This window comes from Plectrocnemia conspersa, unplaced genomic scaffold, assembly GCF_051122295.1.
Source record: "Plectrocnemia conspersa isolate PC_06_02 unplaced genomic scaffold, ASM5112229v1 ptg000004l, whole genome shotgun sequence".
NCBI classification, from domain to species: domain Eukaryota; kingdom Metazoa; phylum Arthropoda; class Insecta; order Trichoptera; family Polycentropodidae; genus Plectrocnemia; species Plectrocnemia conspersa.
The window spans coordinates 2,118,531-2,139,254 of NW_028277168.1; the positions used below are offsets into that span (position 1 = coordinate 2,118,531).

The 20,724-nt window shown below is 28.1% G+C and overlaps 1 protein-coding gene across 9 annotated transcripts in view; it reads right to left on the minus strand.

The window, feature by feature from the left end:
* Cadps (calcium-dependent secretion activator 1) overlaps positions 1–20,724 on the minus strand; it is an 82,558-nt gene that overhangs the window by 24,100 nt on the left and 37,734 nt on the right. For 5 of the 9 annotated variants that reach the window (XM_088184322.1, XM_088184321.1, XM_088184319.1 and 2 more), the window contains exons 3-6: positions 10,521–10,595; positions 8,529–8,700; positions 1,658–1,739; positions 1,421–1,588 (exon numbers count right to left, since the gene is read on the minus strand). In XM_088184322.1, coding sequence (XP_088040448.1) covers positions 1,421–1,588; positions 1,658–1,739; positions 8,529–8,700; positions 10,521–10,590 — 492 coding nt within the window. In that variant the 5' untranslated portion in view covers positions 10,591–10,595. The remainder of the gene's footprint in view (positions 1–1,420; positions 1,589–1,657; positions 1,740–8,528; positions 8,701–10,520; positions 10,596–20,724) is intronic. The other 4 variants (XM_088184318.1, XM_088184320.1, XM_088184324.1 and 1 more) reach the window with 1 other exon arrangement.

The following is a 20,724-nucleotide window of genomic DNA, read 5'->3' on the forward strand; positions in this document are numbered from 1 at the left end:
CTATATTAAGTTAAAATTGTATTTTTCTAACGTCAACTACTATATCATTTTTAAGCTCATTTATTTTTTCTTTTAAGATTTTTCTATCAGAGTAACATTTTTTTAAATTTTATTGTTTCTCATTAAATATTTCTTAAATATGTATTTATTTGATTTATATTTTAAAATATTTTCTTAAAAATTTTTATTTTTCTCGAGTTTTGATTTTTATTATGTTTTAAGCAGTTGCCATTTTGAAAAAAAATGACGTAACAGAATGGCCAACGAACTCAGCAGAGATATTTACAATATTTATTTATATACAGCAGTTACGGAGTCCTCAAAAAACCACATGAATAAAAAAATATAATTAAAAAAAAATTGTTTTACAATTTTTTTTAATATAATAATTTATATTTTTAAGCGATTTTATAGTCCATAACTTTTTATGTAACAAAAAAAATTAAGCAAAGAAAAAAATATGTAATATGTATTAAAAATATATATAAAGACACACATTATTTTTATATTTATATCGTAATCTCAAACTTTTTTTGGGCTGTATTTTTAAAAATTTTTGAGTTTTCAAAATCTAACTAGGATAATTTTTTTTTATTAATTTATATATATATATATATATATATATATATATATATATATATATATATATATATATATATATATATATATATATATATATATATATATATAACAAAACAAAAAATATAATGAAAAAAATTTCAAAACAAACATTTTTTTATATATATTTTTATTCAATTAATTGTTTTTTACTCCTTTATTATTTTTTTATCAAATTTTTCAGTGCAGTTTTGACTTTTTAATTTAAAATAAACTATGTGGATATATGTATAGTATTGATTTTTAGAAAATTTTTTATGACAAAACCCAAAATAAATACGAAAAAATACTAAAAAGGAACATTTTTCAATTTAACTTTAAATTTTCAAGCGTTCTATACTTTACAATTTTTTCACTGGAGCTATGATTTTTCAGGTTTTAAAAATACGTTAATTCAAAACAAGTTCAGGTTAGATAACATACTTTTTTTACGAGGTCTATTTTACATGATTAAGTAAGAAAAAATGTACTAAAATCTAGCTAGTATAACAATACAATAATACTTGCTATCTTATAATGGGTTTTATACGATAGCAAAAAATCTGATTCTGCTCCGAATTATCGGCATTCGTCAAAAGAAGAACTCACAATAAACACATATACAAATAAGAACACTACCATATTCAATTATTTCCTTTAGCACTTCTGTCAGGGTTTGAGCACTTCGCTTTCAGCTTGGAATAACGAGACTTAAGGTAAACTGGTACCAATGGAAGCTCATCTCTCTCTCTCTCTTTATCATTCACAACAATGCCTGCGTTTTTAATATTAAGAACTAAATATAATTATATTTGTATATCACCTGAAATCTGGCCTGTATAGTTTCCAACTGTTGAGCAGTGACTTTCGTGTGTCTTCTAGTCATATCTGTAGGTTGCTTTGCATTGAAAGGATAAGCTACACATCTTGATACAAAGACGTAGAGTTGCAGTCTTCGTTTACGTTCTTCCTCAACCCTCTCTGCCCTCTCCTGAAATCAATAATAAAAAAACATTTACCCCACTATAATTCAAATAGTCATTTAAAAAAATATAACAACCTGAGGATCTTGACTATCTTTATCTGATTGACTTGCTGCTGAGGGACTCGGTGATGGCGCTGGAGGTTGAGGGCCACTACTTCTAGAACAAAGGCATTAATTATAGTAAATCAATATATTATAAAAATAACAGTCTATCTTTAAACGAAAACAGTATATATATTGTATATTTCTAAGAATAGTAATATAAATATATTGAACGACCTGGGTTGCCTCATAAATCAATTATGTATGTAAAAAAAGATTAACAGCGATTTGATTAATTTAAAAGCTCGTTGGTTAAATTTAAACTGGGTTTACATAATGCCCGAAACGTAACTTTGGTAACCTATATTGATTTTTGCATAAAATACACCGTTAATCGCCGCCGCCAATTAAACTGTTTATTCATTTTAATCAACAGCTCACTATAAAGTATGTGTGTATTCACTTCTGCAGTGCTCCAATTTATTAAAATGAAATATGTATGATAAATCTAAAAGAGTTTTATGAAAGTGTATGCGGTGTCTAATGGGACTAGATTTTGTTATACATTTGTACGAGACAAAGGGATGAGAGTCAAAAAGTTTTGGAAGAGTTTTAAATGTATGCAAAGTCACGATCTGAGCTTCTTTGAAAATAACAATACGTAACTAGAGATATTTTTAATGACTTTTGGCGAACTTGTTTAAATAAACTCAAAAGAGCAACAGTACAATTTTTAATATAAAAGTAATAAATTAAAAGCTTTTTTTAGTTTTTCAATTTTATTATAGAAAAATACTTGATGTGAAAATAATTGAGCAAATGGTTTATTACATTTCTTAAGACATATACAAAAAATATAAATGTACAATGCAATATCTAATGAAAAAGTTGGAACATTGTTAAGCTGAAGAAAAACTAATTTTTTATGTATACTATTAACTGCGAACTTAGCCGTTTAAATAGGTACTTTAACATCTTATAAGGTTTCAAAATAAAAAAATCGAAGTAGTTTTCAGTATAATTAAAACAGTTCTCATTAATTTATGGGTCTGAAAGTTACTTAAAGTTATTACAAAGTTTGTTATATATTACTATTTCATTGTATTTTGAATAATAGAGTTTAAATAAAGTCTCTAATATGTCATTTTTTGTTGCTTATAAATTATATCATAAAATAAAATTTTAAACAAACATTTACATATATAAATTCGTAAAATATTTTTTAATCCTTGACGAACACATAATACAAACACCGGTATTACAGCAAAGCCTTAATAAAAATACAGGTATTTTGAAATAAATATAATTTTTATAGATCAGAAATATAATAAATCCAGATACATAATCAAAAATGCATTTGCAATTAAAAACTCGGATAAAATTCGCTTTTTAAAAATACAGATATAAATCAAAGGCTTTCCGCCGCCCGACGTAATGCAATTCGATAAGAGTGCACATGCATCGTGAATAAATCTGTATTGTTTTTAAATGAACTTGTATTACATTTAGGTCAAGCTACATGTAGATTTCGCATTCCATTGCTTTTAGAATCGAGTATTCTGAAAATACCAGGGTCAAGTTCATCTAACTAGTGAAATAAAAATGTTTTATGAAATTCATGTTTTTTAAATATGATAAAAAACAAAATTTAATTTACGCCTTGTCAATTATTATTTGTCTAAAAAAAATCTTCGTTAGACATATCAATGATATAAATCGATGACTAATTTTTAAAAGACATGGGTTATGTTGTTTCATTTCTTATCGTAGCAGAAAGATCAAAATAAGTAAATAAATAATACATATGATTTTAATCTGGTATTATAGATTAAGTTTTCCAAGAAATTCCTAATCTCACGAAAGAATATCGTGATGAATAATTCAGGTCACAATAGCATAACTTGTAAGATCTGGACTTTTAACCCAGAGACCACTGGTTCGAACCATAACAGCAAACTTACATTTTTAATAACAAAAATGCGCTATTATGAAAAAACTGGCTCCAGCTACAAAGTGACAATTGAGATACACATAATAATTTATTAAATAAATGTCACCATATCACTTGTATATGTTTGATTTATTTACTCATTAGCACATTGTAACGAATTAAAATGAAAGAAATCAAATTGTGCATAGTAAGTAAGTGTGCATTGCCTAAATACAGTTGTAGCGCATTGGGCTAACGCTTTTTATGTAACGATAAAAAGTTAAATAAAATTAGGAACAAATAAAGTATCAAGCTGTTATATATTATACAACCACAAGGTCTATATAGATACATAACTTTGGGGTATGCTGAGCCACCGCTAGGGCTTCACTCCTTGGTCAGCCTCGGCGTCTTTAGAGCTTCTGCCACTTGAGCCAGGCAGCAAGAAAAACTTTCAAGAACGACCCTCAAAGCGAATGGTCTCATCAAAAATATAAATTACATTTATAAATAATTAAGGTCGACTTTATATATTAACGCTATTTGCGTTTCATAAGAGGAAACAATAAGTACCAAGCGTCAGAAAAAAACCTTAATTATTATATTTTTTTTAGCATACTAAACATTTTATAAGTAACTAGCTGCAATTTTTTAAGATTGAAAATTTATCGTCTGTTAATGATAAAAAAATTGTAAGCTTTGAAGACATTTTTTTGTTTGTGAAAATACAAACGCGATTTTTTTATGTATAATGAAATGTCTGAAGTAATGTTCCCAGCCCGGATAGAACCGGAACTGGTTTTCTGGGTACTTGCACGTTTATAAAAGAACCGAAAACTCTGTTATTTTAATTGCAATATAATATTTGATTTCTCCATATGAAATAACATTATTAGTCCTATTTAACAGTCACAAAGTATTGTTTTATTGTAAGTTATATAGCACGTTTCGTTTCGACATCCTCAAACATTTACTGTTTAACAAAGAAATACAAATGCAAGTATTTGCAAATAATACACACGGAATACTCGGGGGACGGTTGTACACAAAAAACGGCATTTAAATATATTTTTATTATTTACCGTCAGTGATTTATGATTGTTAGAGTCTTGCTTGCTCGTTATCAATCGGTTGATATTTATGCTTCACTTTTGAAAATATGAAAAAAGAGCAAATTCTGCATGTACAATTAGGTAATTTTTTGTTTCAAGTTTATAATCCACGAGAGTTGACAATAATCGGCACTTCATATAGTTTCTGTAAATCTTTTGACTCATAATAAAAACACATTTTTGCTATCAATAAAATATTGGGACGGGTGAGTCGTTTCACGTGTTTTTACAATAAGTAAATACATATATTAAAATTATTCCACCTTCACTGAAATATTTCTACGCAATTTTTTCTATTTTATTTTGGTTTTATGTCAAAATTTAATCTTGACTATGGACTTTAAAATTTACATATAATGACTTAAATTAAATCTTTTTTAGATACTACTTCATAATTTATTCAGATTGGTAATCCGTTATTTTACGAATATTTTTAAATTGCTAAAATCATCAACCACGATGGTTTTGTAGCAAATAATATTTTTAACCGCTGTTTACTTTCGTTTAAATTTGGTTTGGTAAATCGACGTTTCGTAACCGGCAAATGTTTCATAGACGTTTTACAACAACATATAATTTAACTAGCGAATATTAGCTAAGTTAAATTTTCACTATTTGAAACATATTGTATATCTACTGGTGAAAAATATATTTTGATATGATTTTAGTGAAACAGTTACTAAAATTATATTTATACTAGTGATAATATACCTTCACTGAATTGTAATATATACATAAAAATCGCTCAATTCGAAACTATAACGTAATACCGACGCCACTGTTCCGGTGATTACACCATTTCCCACAAACGGATCGGATAAAGCCGGTTTTGAATTAATGCGTCCCAATTATAAACCGGATCTGGGATTCGGGACACGTTCGTTAGGAGCTTTCTCTCTCTCTCTCTTGGATTTTGGACAATGGGGAGGCTGTGACTCCAAAGGAAAAACGGACCCTGAATGCATTGAATGGATGCAGAGGCGAAATGGAAACATAACGATGGCCATATTGACAGTGGTCGGTAAGTGGCGTCATTACTGTTGGGTCAAAGGCGATTCTGAAAGGACCTCAAACACTTTACGACGATCGTTATTCTGCCATTTGAAAGAAAGAGGTAAAACTAGGGTAAAGTATAGCAGCATCTGGTGTGTGAAACCAGATAATATAAATCTGATAGACACCACATTGATGTGAATTTATATCTGATATATAGAAAAAGAAGATCAAATTATAAGTGAAATGTGTTTTTTTGGAATAAAAATAAGTATATCGATTCATTAATATTGCTATAAATTATTGAAGACATTCCTGATATTAATTAGAAATTTAATTAGGACGCACATAAATTTAAAAATGGACTGGAAATAATATTTAAAGAGCGATTGAGTAATCTAATGGAAATATTCATTACAAAGTATTATTACAGAAAATTTTAAACATTAGATTAATGCTTTGTCTGGGATTAAACCTAATTCAATACAAAGAAGAATTTAATTTATAAAAATACAGTGTAACATATATTTTCATTACGATATTACCATTTACTATTAAACTAAAAATGCTTTCTATATGATTAAACGTAAAATAATATCACTCATCAAAAATAATAATGGAGACTGCAATTATAAGGGTGGTTGTTCAGAGATGTAACATTTTTATTATTAACGTGGGTGTACGTAATCTTCTCCACAATATCAAAACTTGTAAAATACAATATTTTTAGTCCATTGCAGTAGCACATAATCGGTTTTTGGCGCGTCACTGTTCAGCTCAACTTTCAACTTTTAGCTTAAAAGGTTAAAGTTGAAAATATAAAATTTGCTCTACAAATGTTAGACAGAATGCAAATGTTACGTCACAACTGCTTGCAGTTTAGAAAGAGTTCTTATGACAGAGATACAGGTATTTTCTGTTTTATGGTATAATATAAGACTCAACAGTAAAATCAGGCTCATTCACAAGTTAGTCTTATTTCTGTTTCTAATTTTGAACGTTTGTATTTGCAATATTTCTAAACATGAAGGAAGTTTTCTAACAAGAAATGCTATGGCAATTCTTGCATAAAATTTTAACCAATTTTTAACCTTATATTTTTATTAAATATTTATTATAAATTAATTCATGAAGTTTAAAAGCGAGAGATGGTAACGAAAAGTTTAACTCTTAAACAAATAATTAGACATTTCTTGATTAATACTTTAAATAATGGATGATTAGGTAAAAATATCAAAATTAAGTCGAAGTATTTTTATTTAATATGTTATATGAAATTTAAAGATATTTTATATAATATACTACAAATACACGTTTTTATTTCAATAAGGTGTTTTCAAGATTTCATTGATTTTATTCTTAAAATTCTTAATTTAAATTTAAATAATATTCATAATTATTAAAATTACATATTAATGTATTTAATTAATATTTTTTTTGTCTCTAGATTATATTTATAAATTTCTTAGGTAGATAATAATAATAATATTTAAAGGGATTATTTTAAAAATATATAAAGTCAACTAAAATATTTCTAGTTTAAATTGCTTTAAGTAGAAGCGTATACATCGTATTATATTAATACTAAACTTTAATTTATTAATTAAGATCAATGTTTTTTTGGCAAGCTTAAAATATTTTAAGAAAACATTTTAAATATGAATATATCACAAGAACTATTTGTTTTTAAAGAAGCCATAAAAATATGTTTCTTAAAAAACCTAAAGAAATATTATCGAATTTAAAGACCTAAAAACTGAATTTACGATATATAAGACACCTAATAAAATACCAAAAAATAGTTATTGAAAGATGTTAATATAAGATTAAGTAATCGTTTACTAATATTTTTTAACAAAATTTGTTAATAATATTATGATTCATTCTCATCTTAAAACGTATTTAATATATTCATTATGATTATAGTATAATTGATAAAGGTGAATTACAAATTTTTGTTGTTTGCATCGTATTAAAATAATTTTATACAATATAGTACTTTACATTTTATATACATTTTAAAATTGTACAATAAAAGCATTAAACAAAAATAAATATCTTTTCGCCGCAATCTCGAAAGTACTCTGATGAAATGTATTAAAACAAACATAATTAGTAAGGATTTTAGTTAGGGTTCTACGCGGTGGGTATTAAACTCGGGTCAGAAAATAAGCACTCTGAGCTTGCAATTGCTCAAAATTTTCATACACCACGGACTTAATTAAATCGCACACATGAAAGGTAATCCTTCATTGGCCGTGATTTTACGCTTATGAAATTTACTTGATGAGACCATTTTATTTCCAGATATGAGATATTTACGATTGTAAACCACTATTTGTTATGATAATCTAAATTACCGCAGTAAGAAATGACAAACGAAAGAAATATTTAAAAAAAATCAATGAATCACAACCATGCTAACACAATCAACAACTAAAATTAAGTAGTGAAACACCAGACTCAAATTAAAATTTGTAACAGGCATTAATATTTATAAACTATTATTCATCATGATATTTATCGTTTCAGGCACAATATAAATTTATAAAAGAACACTACTGTCCACATGGAATTTGAATCTATTGCACTTATTTTTTTTTAAATTATCCCTAACATTGATCTCATAGATACGATACAAATTTAATAGCATTAGGGTTAATATTAGATTCGTTAATGTATTTGTCATCAACTTATATGACTGCTATATTTGAGGTTCTCACTACTAACTGTGGCACAACCTTTATACGATTATTTATATCACTCATAATACATAACTTTTACTGATGTAAGGCTTAAGTAATTTAATAAATTATTATAGATATATTCTATAAGAATAAAGTTTTATTTTTAATAAACGATTGCTTACTGTGATTGTTGCGTAGGTGGGGCTAGCTGTTGGGTGGCTGGTCTAGGCGATGGTGCTGATGCTGCTTGTGTTGCTGGATGAGCTGCTGGACTAGCCCTGGCAGGTGAAGCTGTGGCTCTGACCGAAGCAGTCTCAGATCTTGCACTAGCAGTTCTAGCTGATGCTTTGCCACCTAAAAATAGAAAATAGTTAAGTATATCATAGACATATATTGACCTGATTATAAAGATGTCTTAACATCCTGATCTTTGGAATATGACTACAAAATTTAGCTATATTTATAAAAAAATTATAAGTTCCTAATAAATTATTAGAAATCCAATAATTTATCAGGAACTAATAATTGTTACGGTTACTAACCTCTTTCCTCAGATTAGTGACAAAATGATGCGAAAATACAAGTAAACGTCGACTATACTGATTTTGATAAAGCGTTCGACAAAGTTTTTAATTGGTTATTAGTAGGAAAATTGTTAGAACTTGGTTTCTAAGTTGAATTATTTGAGCGATTGTAGTCAGTTGTAAAAAAATATTTTATCCCATTAGGAGCTAATAAAATATTATATAAGTAAAATACATCGCATTGTTTTTTGTTAGTCCTGAAAACTTTGATGTCTCAAATTAAATTTAAGGTTTAGTTTTTGGCTTTAAGATATAATTATGAATTTTTTGACAAAGATTTAATCATCTGATTTATTGGTTATATTATGCATTGGTTTTAGTTTTTGTATAAAACGTTATCATTAATTAATATTATAAACCAAAACCTATACATAGTAAAAAAGCTAGCGATAAATTTGTAAACAGCATTTAATCTTATCTGTAGAAAAACAATGTAAGCTCTGCAAATATTGCACATGTGTCACATATACGTTGTAAATTACAATGAAATTGATTTTAACCCTTTGAAATTAATTTATATACATTTATTAGCATACACCTAGAAGTGAGTTAATTCAACGTATAAACACTAATATACAAATTAATAGAAATATGAAGAAAAAGGTGTCAGATTCATCGATTAAACTACAAAGGATTTACTTTTACTATAAAGTCTAAAAAATACTAGTTCAGTTTGTAATAAAGTGTTTAAACTGTTCAATAAAAAATGTGTTTCCTTACTAAAATGGGACATCACCGTGAGAAAACTGTTACTAGCTAAAATCACAAGGTACACCGTCTAAATCAGGATTAAATATCCATCGATTCATTAAAAAATAACGGGTGAAGTAATTTCTAATCTAACTTATTGGTTAACGACAAAATACTGAAACCCGGGTAACCACGAATCACTTCCTTTCTGACACTTCGTTTGAGGACTTCTTCTAGGATATTTCGTATAGATTTTTATATACCATTGCTATTTATACTTTTAACATCTGCCTCGGAATTCGAACATCAGATCCTCAAGAGCCATTCAATCTGAACTACAATCAAGAGGAGGCTAATACAATTTAAAACCAGCGAGTATATAAAAGCCTGTTTTAAACATCTATTGCTTAAGTCTGAACATAAGTTAAATAAATGCTTCAAATAACTATCTAAGTGTGTCATAACTTGCCAATATTTTTAACTAGAACTTATTGTATAAAACGAATTATTTAATTTTTGTGGTAAAAATAATATAAATTGTGATTTAATTTATTATTTTTAAAGTTTAGTAAGCAAAAGCAGTTTGGCTGTGGCATCAACAAGCTCTTAACTACGCCCCTGCACAATCGGACCGAATGATTCGGCGAAATTGCCATAATTTACGATCTTTGAGGTCTATTCTTCCACGAGAGCTCGCATTGAAAATTGACTTACGGTCAGATTTATCGCAAAAGCCGTTTTTGATAAAAAACTTTTCGCTCGACGTCTCAATTCGCAAGATTGATGCCGAGAAATCAAATTCGAGCAATCTTTTTGTGCGGAACAAAAATTTTCGCGAAACTTCGAGCAAAAAAATATAACTTTTACATTTATATAATTTATGGAGGTATTAAAACGTACCATGATGACTCTTCTTTTGACGGGGATGCTCATCATCGCTGTCCTCTTCTGATGAACTGGGATCTATCATTTTACCTGCAAGAAAAAAATATATATTACTCATGGGTAAATCCATTTAAAGCCGTAAAATTGTATGGTTCATGATATTTTATTTTTTATCAAAACCGTTGCGTGTCAACTAGATTTTCCACTTACGCGATTGCAAATTAGTAAGTATATAAACCATAAAGATATGGTTTAAAATACCATTATTAGTCAAGTCGTAAAAGTGCGCCGTTTCGTTATTTTGATTATAATCTAAAAAAGCAACAAAAAACCGAGCGAAGAACTGAGCTTTTACAATGAGCAGAAAGTTTGTGTTTGAGAAACTTTTTTTAAAAATGCGCTAGAAAAGCTATGAAAAATCGATACAATATATAAAAGACGACATAAAAATATGATAGTCATTATGATACAATTGCTATAATAAGTAATAAGTTGACAGCAGCTAAATGTCAGTGTACATCTTCCACGAATAAGGCAACAATAAAGTTTCAAGTGACAAATTGAAAACTTAACCTAACTGCTCCTTAATATAAAGACAGAAGTGCAATCTATTACTTTAAAGTTATATTTTAGCTTTTGATAACCACACTTTAAATCGAAAACGCCAGCTATATTTATGGGTTAATCAGACAAACATCGAATCTCTAAAAGCTTTTGGGATCACTGATGAGAGAATTATTACATTCACTAATATAATATAATAAAGAAAGCATCGATTATAATTATCTTTACTAAATACTTTTATTTTAAGTATTATAATAGCGTCCCTAGATTTTTTTTGATATACCTGTGTGGTCTAGTTTTGTGTTAAAATATTGGTTGAACACACCGTAAATTTTGTCATAGAGAGCGGTAAGGGTAATAGAGATGCTTCCTAAATTGATCGCCAAAAAGGGTTCAAAAGGGTTGTATCAAAAATTAATAGACACTTTACAAGCCGATGAAACTATTGTTGAAAGCGACTTATGTGTCATTGAGAATTTTTCATATATTTTAAATATCATCAACGTTTTTGAATAATTAGCCTCGAGCAATCATAACCTTGAGACATACATTTTTTTACAACTCTTGCTTCTTGATCGTTAAAAATATTAAATACCATATGTCAATGTATATATTTTTTATTTTTCATTACATACTTGCCACATTTTCCTGATGTATCATAATGTCTATTATACAAACAATAATTACACAATTAAGCATTAAAAAAATATATGTCACACCTAAAATAGACGAGCGACATCCTATATATTTTTTCAAGCTCATTGTGTTTGGTAAGCTCGTTGAGAAGCTGGACGGCTCGGGAAAGAGGAACGTTTTCAAGCGTTGACGTCCAGGCCGCAACGAGTAAGTATAAGGGACGCGATCGCGACTCAAACACTGACGGGCTGTTGATACCGCCTCTCAGTAAATTCGAAAAAATCTAAGTAAACGCTATAAAAAGAGTTAAAAATATTATATTTTCATTAAACAATTAAATTTTTTATTGTTTTATGAAAAGATGCAGCATGTAAAGTGTTAATATTCTCATCTTAATCATCCATTTACATTAGTTGATTTATTACATTTATTTAATTTGAACTTCAATAATCTAATTTCAACTCTTTTTTGATTTGTCATATATACTAAAAAGCCATGAGAAAACATGTATTTATCGTACACTCTTTTTGTTTTTAAGTTTTTAATATGTCATATAAAAAATGTTCAGAAACTTTTTAAGCAGTCGACTTGACTTAAACGCATGCGTATGTATATTCGTGTGGGTTTTTTTATTTGCTCACATTCACGATTATGATCGTAGAAGACCATTAAAAATTCATACACAATATGGCGCGGTTCGATCTCGTGCAGGGATGAAAAACAATCGGTCTCGTGACCGGCGCGACGCCACGCAAACGAGTGAAGATAGTGTCGCCAACATCGCACGCGAAACTCGAACACAGCGTACCAACATATTTACTAAATGTTAACACTTGACAACTCAAATTCGACGCAATAATACACAATGTATTTAAACGTATAGCCAAGAATATAATACAAATGCTAATATTTTAAGCGGTTATGCCACGGAGGAAATTTTTAGTATAATTGGTTCATTGAACAACATTTTCTTCCATTTTTGTATAATTAGAATAAATTCTTAGTCTGAATAAAGAAAATGCCACAATTGAAGAATTGCTTACGCGGATGTTTATCTATGATATATGTACGATTTGTCTTGAAATGTGAAATATGCTTTCAAGACCACACACGCAAAGGTGAAAGTTGTACTAATAAAAAAAAAATGCTAACTATTCAAGCAATATAATCTAAATATAATATTTTTAGTATGACCACAACAGTATTCTCGCCAGGACGATGTTAGTGATATATTGATCGTTAGGGCTGCATAAACAAATAGAGGTAACGCGGTATTGGTAATTAGGGATCGGCAATATCTGCGCGAAGCGTATGATTGTGCGCTTAAAGAGCGAGTTTTTAAGCTCTTCGCGCAAAACATAGCATATATATAAATATTAGTTTTTTTTTTACTTAAATAGATAAATAGCTGTTTTTTTATTGCATATTTTTATTTGTAAATTACGTATCTTATAACTGGGAAATAAAATAAAATTGCAGTTTTTATTAAAATTTAGAATATTTAAATAAAATTTTTATCTCTCACGAATATTTCATTACTGAAGTACTGCAGAGATCAAATTTATGTCCTCTACTTTTTTAATGGCATACTGATGACATAATACACACAAATGCGAATACACTGTTTTTACAAAAAAACATTGAGTTACAATGGCGGTCCATTGACAATCGGCTACAAAACAAAAATGATACTCAATTCTTTCTGTTAGATAAGAAAATTTATTTTTTCGTTTATAAATGAAACTTTATATTACTTTACAATGACAACTCAATTTAATATTTACATAATCGACGTAGAATATTTTTTTTTGGCGACCGACACGTGTCACACCGACAAGAAAAAAATAACAAAATTTCAATGACGCGGTAACAAGACGAACGAAGCATCTTAATCTTGAAATTATTTTAATTATTCAAATTTGATAATTTATTGTGAATTTTGGGTTCGAGCATGATAGGTTTTAAGCCAAATGCGTTACAGTGTACGAAGTACCAATATATTAGACATATTTTTTATTAATTAAAATTATTATTACAGTTTAAAATAAATATTTAAGAGATTAAAAATATTTATACAATTTAATTTATATTGATCGATTGGATTCTGATATAATAATCTCTCAGATACGATATATATTTAAACACACTAGGGTTTATATGGGATTTAACCCATGTCATTCAGTTATTAGTCACTAATTTATACCTCTGGATATTTAAGGTCCCATTCTGGGCGTGAGCCCTTAAAGAATTTGATTTAACCCCAGGTTTAACTTCCCAAAACAACACGGAAAACCTGTAAAGATCACAGTTCTGCGAGGTTCAACCCTCTGCACTTGACCTGTAGAGTGAAACTTTTATCGATCCTTCTAGATTAGTCTTCAAAGTAGGATACGCGTACCCTGGAGGATATGTGAGTCGACACCTAGGGATACTTCAAGTGATATTTACAGGAATGTTATATATACAATAAATTGCTAGTTGCAATGCATTTAGATATTGTATTATAGATAAGATAAAAAAAATTACCAATGTTTGTACATATATATTCAGGGGTATTCACTGATTTTTTTATCTTAAGAGACGCGGTTAAAGGACCAGACTCTCCCAGAAAGAGTATGCTTTAAAGCATCACCATCAACAGTGACAATACCTTCCGAATACCACGTCCCCAGAGAGCCTGCGCCTCTAGAAACTACGCCCCATAATATGCATTATATATTTTATATGTATTATTTAATTTATGATTTTTTGTTTGCATCTTTACGCGCTGTAATTGTGACACCGTAAATAGTATTTATTTTGAGGCACTATCCTTTTTTGTTAGAAATGTTTTTTCGAGCGAAATTTATATTACATATTTTGTCACAACGGAATTAAAAATAACCCACTCTTAGATATTTTGGCTATCGATCATTCGAGGTATGCAATCACATATTTATAATAATTGTGAAATGTCGTCTATTAGATAACATCCAAGAAACTACTATTGCGAGTCGTCGCTCAGAACGGAACGATCTAGGTGAATTTTTTGCTGCAATAATGGTTTTAATTTATTTTGCTGTAACTAAACTTCTTCAGATAAATAACCGACTGCATCACGCGATTGTCATTTAAGATAATATCCGAAATATGAATAGTTTTATTTGCATACGTTTTATTTGCATTCATATGGTTCGACCGACATTAACCTCAATCTTCATACGTACTAAGTATATACTACATGTTTAATTTAAAACGTACCTGGTTCCGTCAAATATAACGTACATGTGCATTAAATCAGAAGCAATGATAATGTTAATGTATTATAAAAGGAAAAACTCACTTTTCGGCCTAGGAGTCCGTCGATAGGAATTCAAAATTTGAAGATTTTATTACGAAGATTGTTTTATGATTGTTTATCTAGTTTAATCAATGTATTCTTTTAATCTTCAATACATTATGTAATATTTAATTTTCGTAGTTATAACACACTTATTTAATTTGCAATCCGATTATTAATATTCAGACAAATGACGAATTAATGAAAATTATTGTCGCTTAACAAAAAAATATGAATAAATAATAATTATTTCAAACTGTTGTCAAGGTAATGTCGGCCATCTTGATTTATATTTGAATGCTTATTTTTTATTGGTCGACAACAAAAGAATACGCAGAGGTTCGAAAATCATCGTTCCAATTCAATTTTTATTTTTATTAATTATATTTAAATATATTTCCTTTGTTTACGTGTATTACACCGTTCATACAAAGCGATACGATTTACAGAGTAGAGAATTAAACGGACAATGTCTTATTTTAAAATATGCGCGTCCTAGAACAATTATATTATAGAAGATATGACTTACACATTCAATGTAACATGTATACAATTACAATAACACTTTTCTTGAATAACTTTTATGTAATATTAAGTTAAATGAAGTATATATAAATTGTAGATTTCTAGTAACAATATTTAAGACTCATAAGTGTTAATGATACAGAAAAACTAAAAATATCCAAAGTACAAGCCATTTACAGTGTTTTATGCGTTTCAAGACCATAACACCATTTAAAAAGACACAAGAACCGTTAAAAAGGCATATCGCAAAGGTTACAATATATTATTCATATTTCATAAAATACAATACTTATTTATGACTATTAATATGTATCAAAAATATAGTAAGCATATAGTTACTGTGTTACAAGCAACATTTAAATTTTATTTGTAATATATTTTATGCATTTCTTTAGATTTGTTTATTAAATAATTACATATTATTTTACTGAATTTTTTGCAAAAATATTAAATAATATAATTCAAAGTAAGAATAATCGTAAATTTATATTAAAATATAGACTAAAACGTTGTTATTGTCATTACACATATTTTACAACACGGCTCTGAATGTACCATATTAAATTTTGTAATACGTAATTAAAATTTATTTCGTATACCTTTTACTGTTATATTTTGTGTTCAAATAAAATTCAAAAACAACGCTTGCTTTTACTCGTAATATAGTGGAGGGCAGAAGCTCGTAAAAATATGAATAACTTCAGATAAATATCGCGACAATAATTGAAACACGCGCTTCCATTTTATTGTTGAAATGTCAAACGGGCGTTTAGTCGTAAATTTTTAATGAAATTTAATGTATTTCATCATTATAATGAAGTAATGAAATTGATAGAAGAATATAGAATGACGCTAAGTAATGATTTAAATTAGAATAATTTATAATTTGTAAAGTCATTCATTTAGGTTCATTGGTGTAAGCCAGTAAACGCCAGAGCTTCCACTTTTTATTTAAAACACACGCACGCTTGACTAACACACGTTAGGAGTTGATATTCAAATACACGAATATAATTTTTTTATTTAATTTACGCAAAATATTAATTTATATAACTATATTATGTGATTTTAATTTGTATTTTTATTTTTTAAAGTTAATTAATTGTGTTTTAAAATAAGTATATTTTCTATATATGTAAATTTAAAATGTTCTTCATTGCATTTTTTAAATATTATACTGATAATAACAGTTATTGCAGCGCAGGTAGAAACAAAAACAGCTTACAATCATATTTTTATGCGACGTTTATGACTTTTTTCTTGTGACTCGGTTCTAACACGCGCGAATGTATGTGTGTAAAAATTGGAAGCCTTGGCGTTTACTGGTGTAAGCTCTAAGTGATTTTTATTTACGTACTTGATTGACGATTGGCAAACTTTTTAATTGATTTCAAACTATTTTAAGGTGATCTTATGTGTCACACAGATGAAAAGTACCGGAATTTCAATGACGCGACGAGTCAACAAGTTAATAAATAATTTAAAAAATTGAATTTTAATGAATCATTACAAATTTTAAAGTTAAGGTTATCAAAACACACGTCAAAGGAGAAAATCTACGAGTCTTCACAGAGAGCCAGCGCAACAAAACGCCATTTAAAGGTCTGCTTTATATAGGAGCCCTTGTAATACAAAACATATTTAATTTCAGCTACGAGGAGCTGGTCTGGTTCTTATTATTTGATTTTAATATTTTAATATTATTTATCTTTCTTACTATATTTTTTATTTTTAAAATTGTTTTTATATTTTATTTTTTTTACAATCACGATAACATAACATTGAAGTGCATATAATCAAAAATGCGAAAACACTGTTTGTTCTTAATTATATAACAAAAGGGATTTAAGACATTCGTCTAAAATTTACATGACGCTTTGTTTCTAAAGTAAGTAACCTAAGTAAAGGTACCCTGTATCTACAAATGTTATAGTTTCAAATTCACGATATATTGCTATTTATTTTCATTTCCCTAAACTTCTCATGAGGTAGGAAATCGTGTGATTTGCCTTGATTTTAATCAAATTTCGCAACAAACATTTGTCGTGCCAAAACTAGTTTTGTTATTGTTTTTGTTTTGTTTTTTGCTGTTCTTTCCCACTGGCAAAAAATCGCGTCAATGTGCCGTGGACACGCAACTACACATGGAACAATGCATCGCTCACATTCATTTACATATTATATTTAAGCGGCTGAGATTGTTTTTAGATTATGTTAAGTAAGAGTACACAATAGTATAAATAGTGGTGAATCAATAAAGTCTGCATTATTAATACAAAACGGTGCAAATCAAATCGATTGATTCTCACCACCATTATTTATTCAGAATACTGATACAGTATGTTTAACAAGAAAATAAAATGTTATTTGACTTATTTTTGGTCACTTTAAAAACGAGAATTATACTAAGATTCTAGTACCTAATACATAAAAGATTTAGCATTAAAATACTATATATAGCACATAAAGAATGCATAATTTTAGAATTTATTATATTTAAGGTCCAATCACCCTCCATCAAGATCTAGCTATTGAGTTATTGGAGTATGGGAAATCACGCATTTCGTGTTGAGTTTGCATTTTTTTTAAATTTTAATTTAAGTTAATTTTCCATATTAATTCAACATAGTGTAACTGTAATGTAATATTATTTTTTAATCTATAAGCCATCAAAGATAGGATAGATTATTTTTTTAGGATTTTACTATTATTTTTCAGCATTATATAATGCAATTGAAAGGACCATTGACTGTGAAAAAAGGGCGTTAAATCATAAAATAAACACTCGAAACGAGAAATATATTATTCATACACAAAATTGTTATATGCAAATTAATATGTCATCGGTCAGTTTAAATATGAATGTGATAACACAGACGGTTCATATACAATATATCGTCCATCTACAAATTGCGAGGCTAGCGCAAGCACAGATAACATTTACGAACTGGTTGGTCTGCAAGTGATTAATTACCTGCCGGCCGACTCAAAAATAATGCTGGTGTTCGACCATGCACTTACGCATTGACTCAGTTAGCTGATTCTCACATAAACATTATCTAGCCGATGGCTACTTCTACCATTAGTAGTAAGTAGTTTAAAAATATTTCATAACAGTTATAATTACCGGAATTACTTAAAATTCTGCAGAGACAATAATGACAGTTTAGTTAACTTTAAAAATATATTTTAACTAAGCTGTTTCTTTAGATTTGATAAAAAAGACCAGCGGTACAAATTAATGACTAAAACCTAAATAATCTGGTTTTAAATCCCATATAAACCCTAGTGGTTTTTAATTTCTATCGTGTCTAAGAGCTTGAATTTAATGATTATTATACAAATATAATATCACAGATTAGGTTTTCCTAGATATTCTTAATCTCACTAATGAATGATTAAAATAAAATCAAACCCAATTCGTTAAATAATATAAATTAATTTTAGTCTGGTGTCTCATTATTTATTTAGTAACGTTATTGATGATGATCCACCCGTAGTAATGTATTGGGCTAACGGCAGTGATGCTCCAATGAAATATATACAATAAATAAATGACACCCTATTGGGTCTACTTAAAATAATAAAAGCGTTTTAAGGTTGCTATATATCTATTATATATTAATTATTACTGTTTTTGTTTTTTTAACTATAATATTATTAAAATTTATTATACATATTAAAATATACATAATAGAGCAAATTTATTCATTATTCTTATTTCGCTTTACTCAGAAATGGTTATATGTTTATTTCCTTACACTGGTTTTATATTAAGAGATTAATAATTTTCCATAACAATATTTGTTAAAATATTTATTTATTTAGCTAATATAGCTAATATTTACACTAAACAAATTTTAACATAACAAAAATTTTATACATAATATAAACATAAACAAGCAAAAAAAGTATAAATTTGTGCGCTGATTAAAGATTAGTAAAGTATTAGCCCGATATTTTACTTATTTTATTCGGATTTCTCCCACGAAAACTACATAAAATTGTAATGTCACGTCTGTATAGTGTATTTGTAATGGTTTATATTAGACTCTAGCGTTATTTTATAATAATAATAAAAAAACAACTTTGACACTCGATCAAACTTGACGCACTTTTTTTGTTATTAACTTCTCGGTGCGCTTGCGTTGAGTCAAATTGAGCCTTTTATCGACGTAATAACTATATTTAATGATGCATTACAAAAATACTGAGTTATCAGTGACTTCTGTTTTTGATGGTTTTAAAAAAAAATTAGCTTCTACATGTTTCATTCCCAAAATGTCAAAAACCGATATCACAAGTAGTGATTCAGCGTTTATAAATGACAATATCCATATTTTTTCTTAAGTTTTAATAAAGTATTGTTAATCATGATCATCATTTTCAATGTCGGATATCTTTACGACTCTCTTAGAAACATTTGGCCAATCATAAACCATTTTTTTGAGCATATAATAATCATTAAGAGCTTTCACAAATATTTTTTTAGTACTTCACTGCACTTTATTTAAGTTTTAACGGAAAAAAATAACAGTTCTTTCAAAAAAATAAATAAATGTGACAAAATACGTTGACATTATATGGATGTAAAACACAAACGACGCGTTAAATATGACTTAAATTTTTAAAAATAAAATAAAACTTATTCAAAGCTTAGTTAGTAATACATAGTAATACAGCGTGGGCGTTGGTAATTTTCAGCGAAATAATATTTAATTAGTAAATGATAATATATTCAGGGTATGGTAATTAATAATAATATTAAATGCAAAACCTGAACATCTAAACTGCAAAGAGAACCGTATTTAAAAGGGATAGAAGAGAGGAAAAGCTTCAGAATACTATATACTATATATAAAGCCGGAACGGCGTTCCGGTCCATAGACAGCTGCTTTACGGTGTGATAATAATGCCGTATTAAAAGCACACCGCAATCTCGAGAGTAACACGTTTATTTTCTTTAGTTTTGTAGGCGTACACGTGTTTCATTCAAAGGAATAATACAATCGATATTTAAAAATAGAATGCTTTTACATATTTATGTTTAGTTTTCCTTATATTTTTGTATTCGACTTATGACAATTATTTTAACATTGAAGTTCACCGAAGAGTAAGATATAAATACGGGTTATTATCGATGCTTTTTATTTCGGAACCGAATTTTAAATGAAA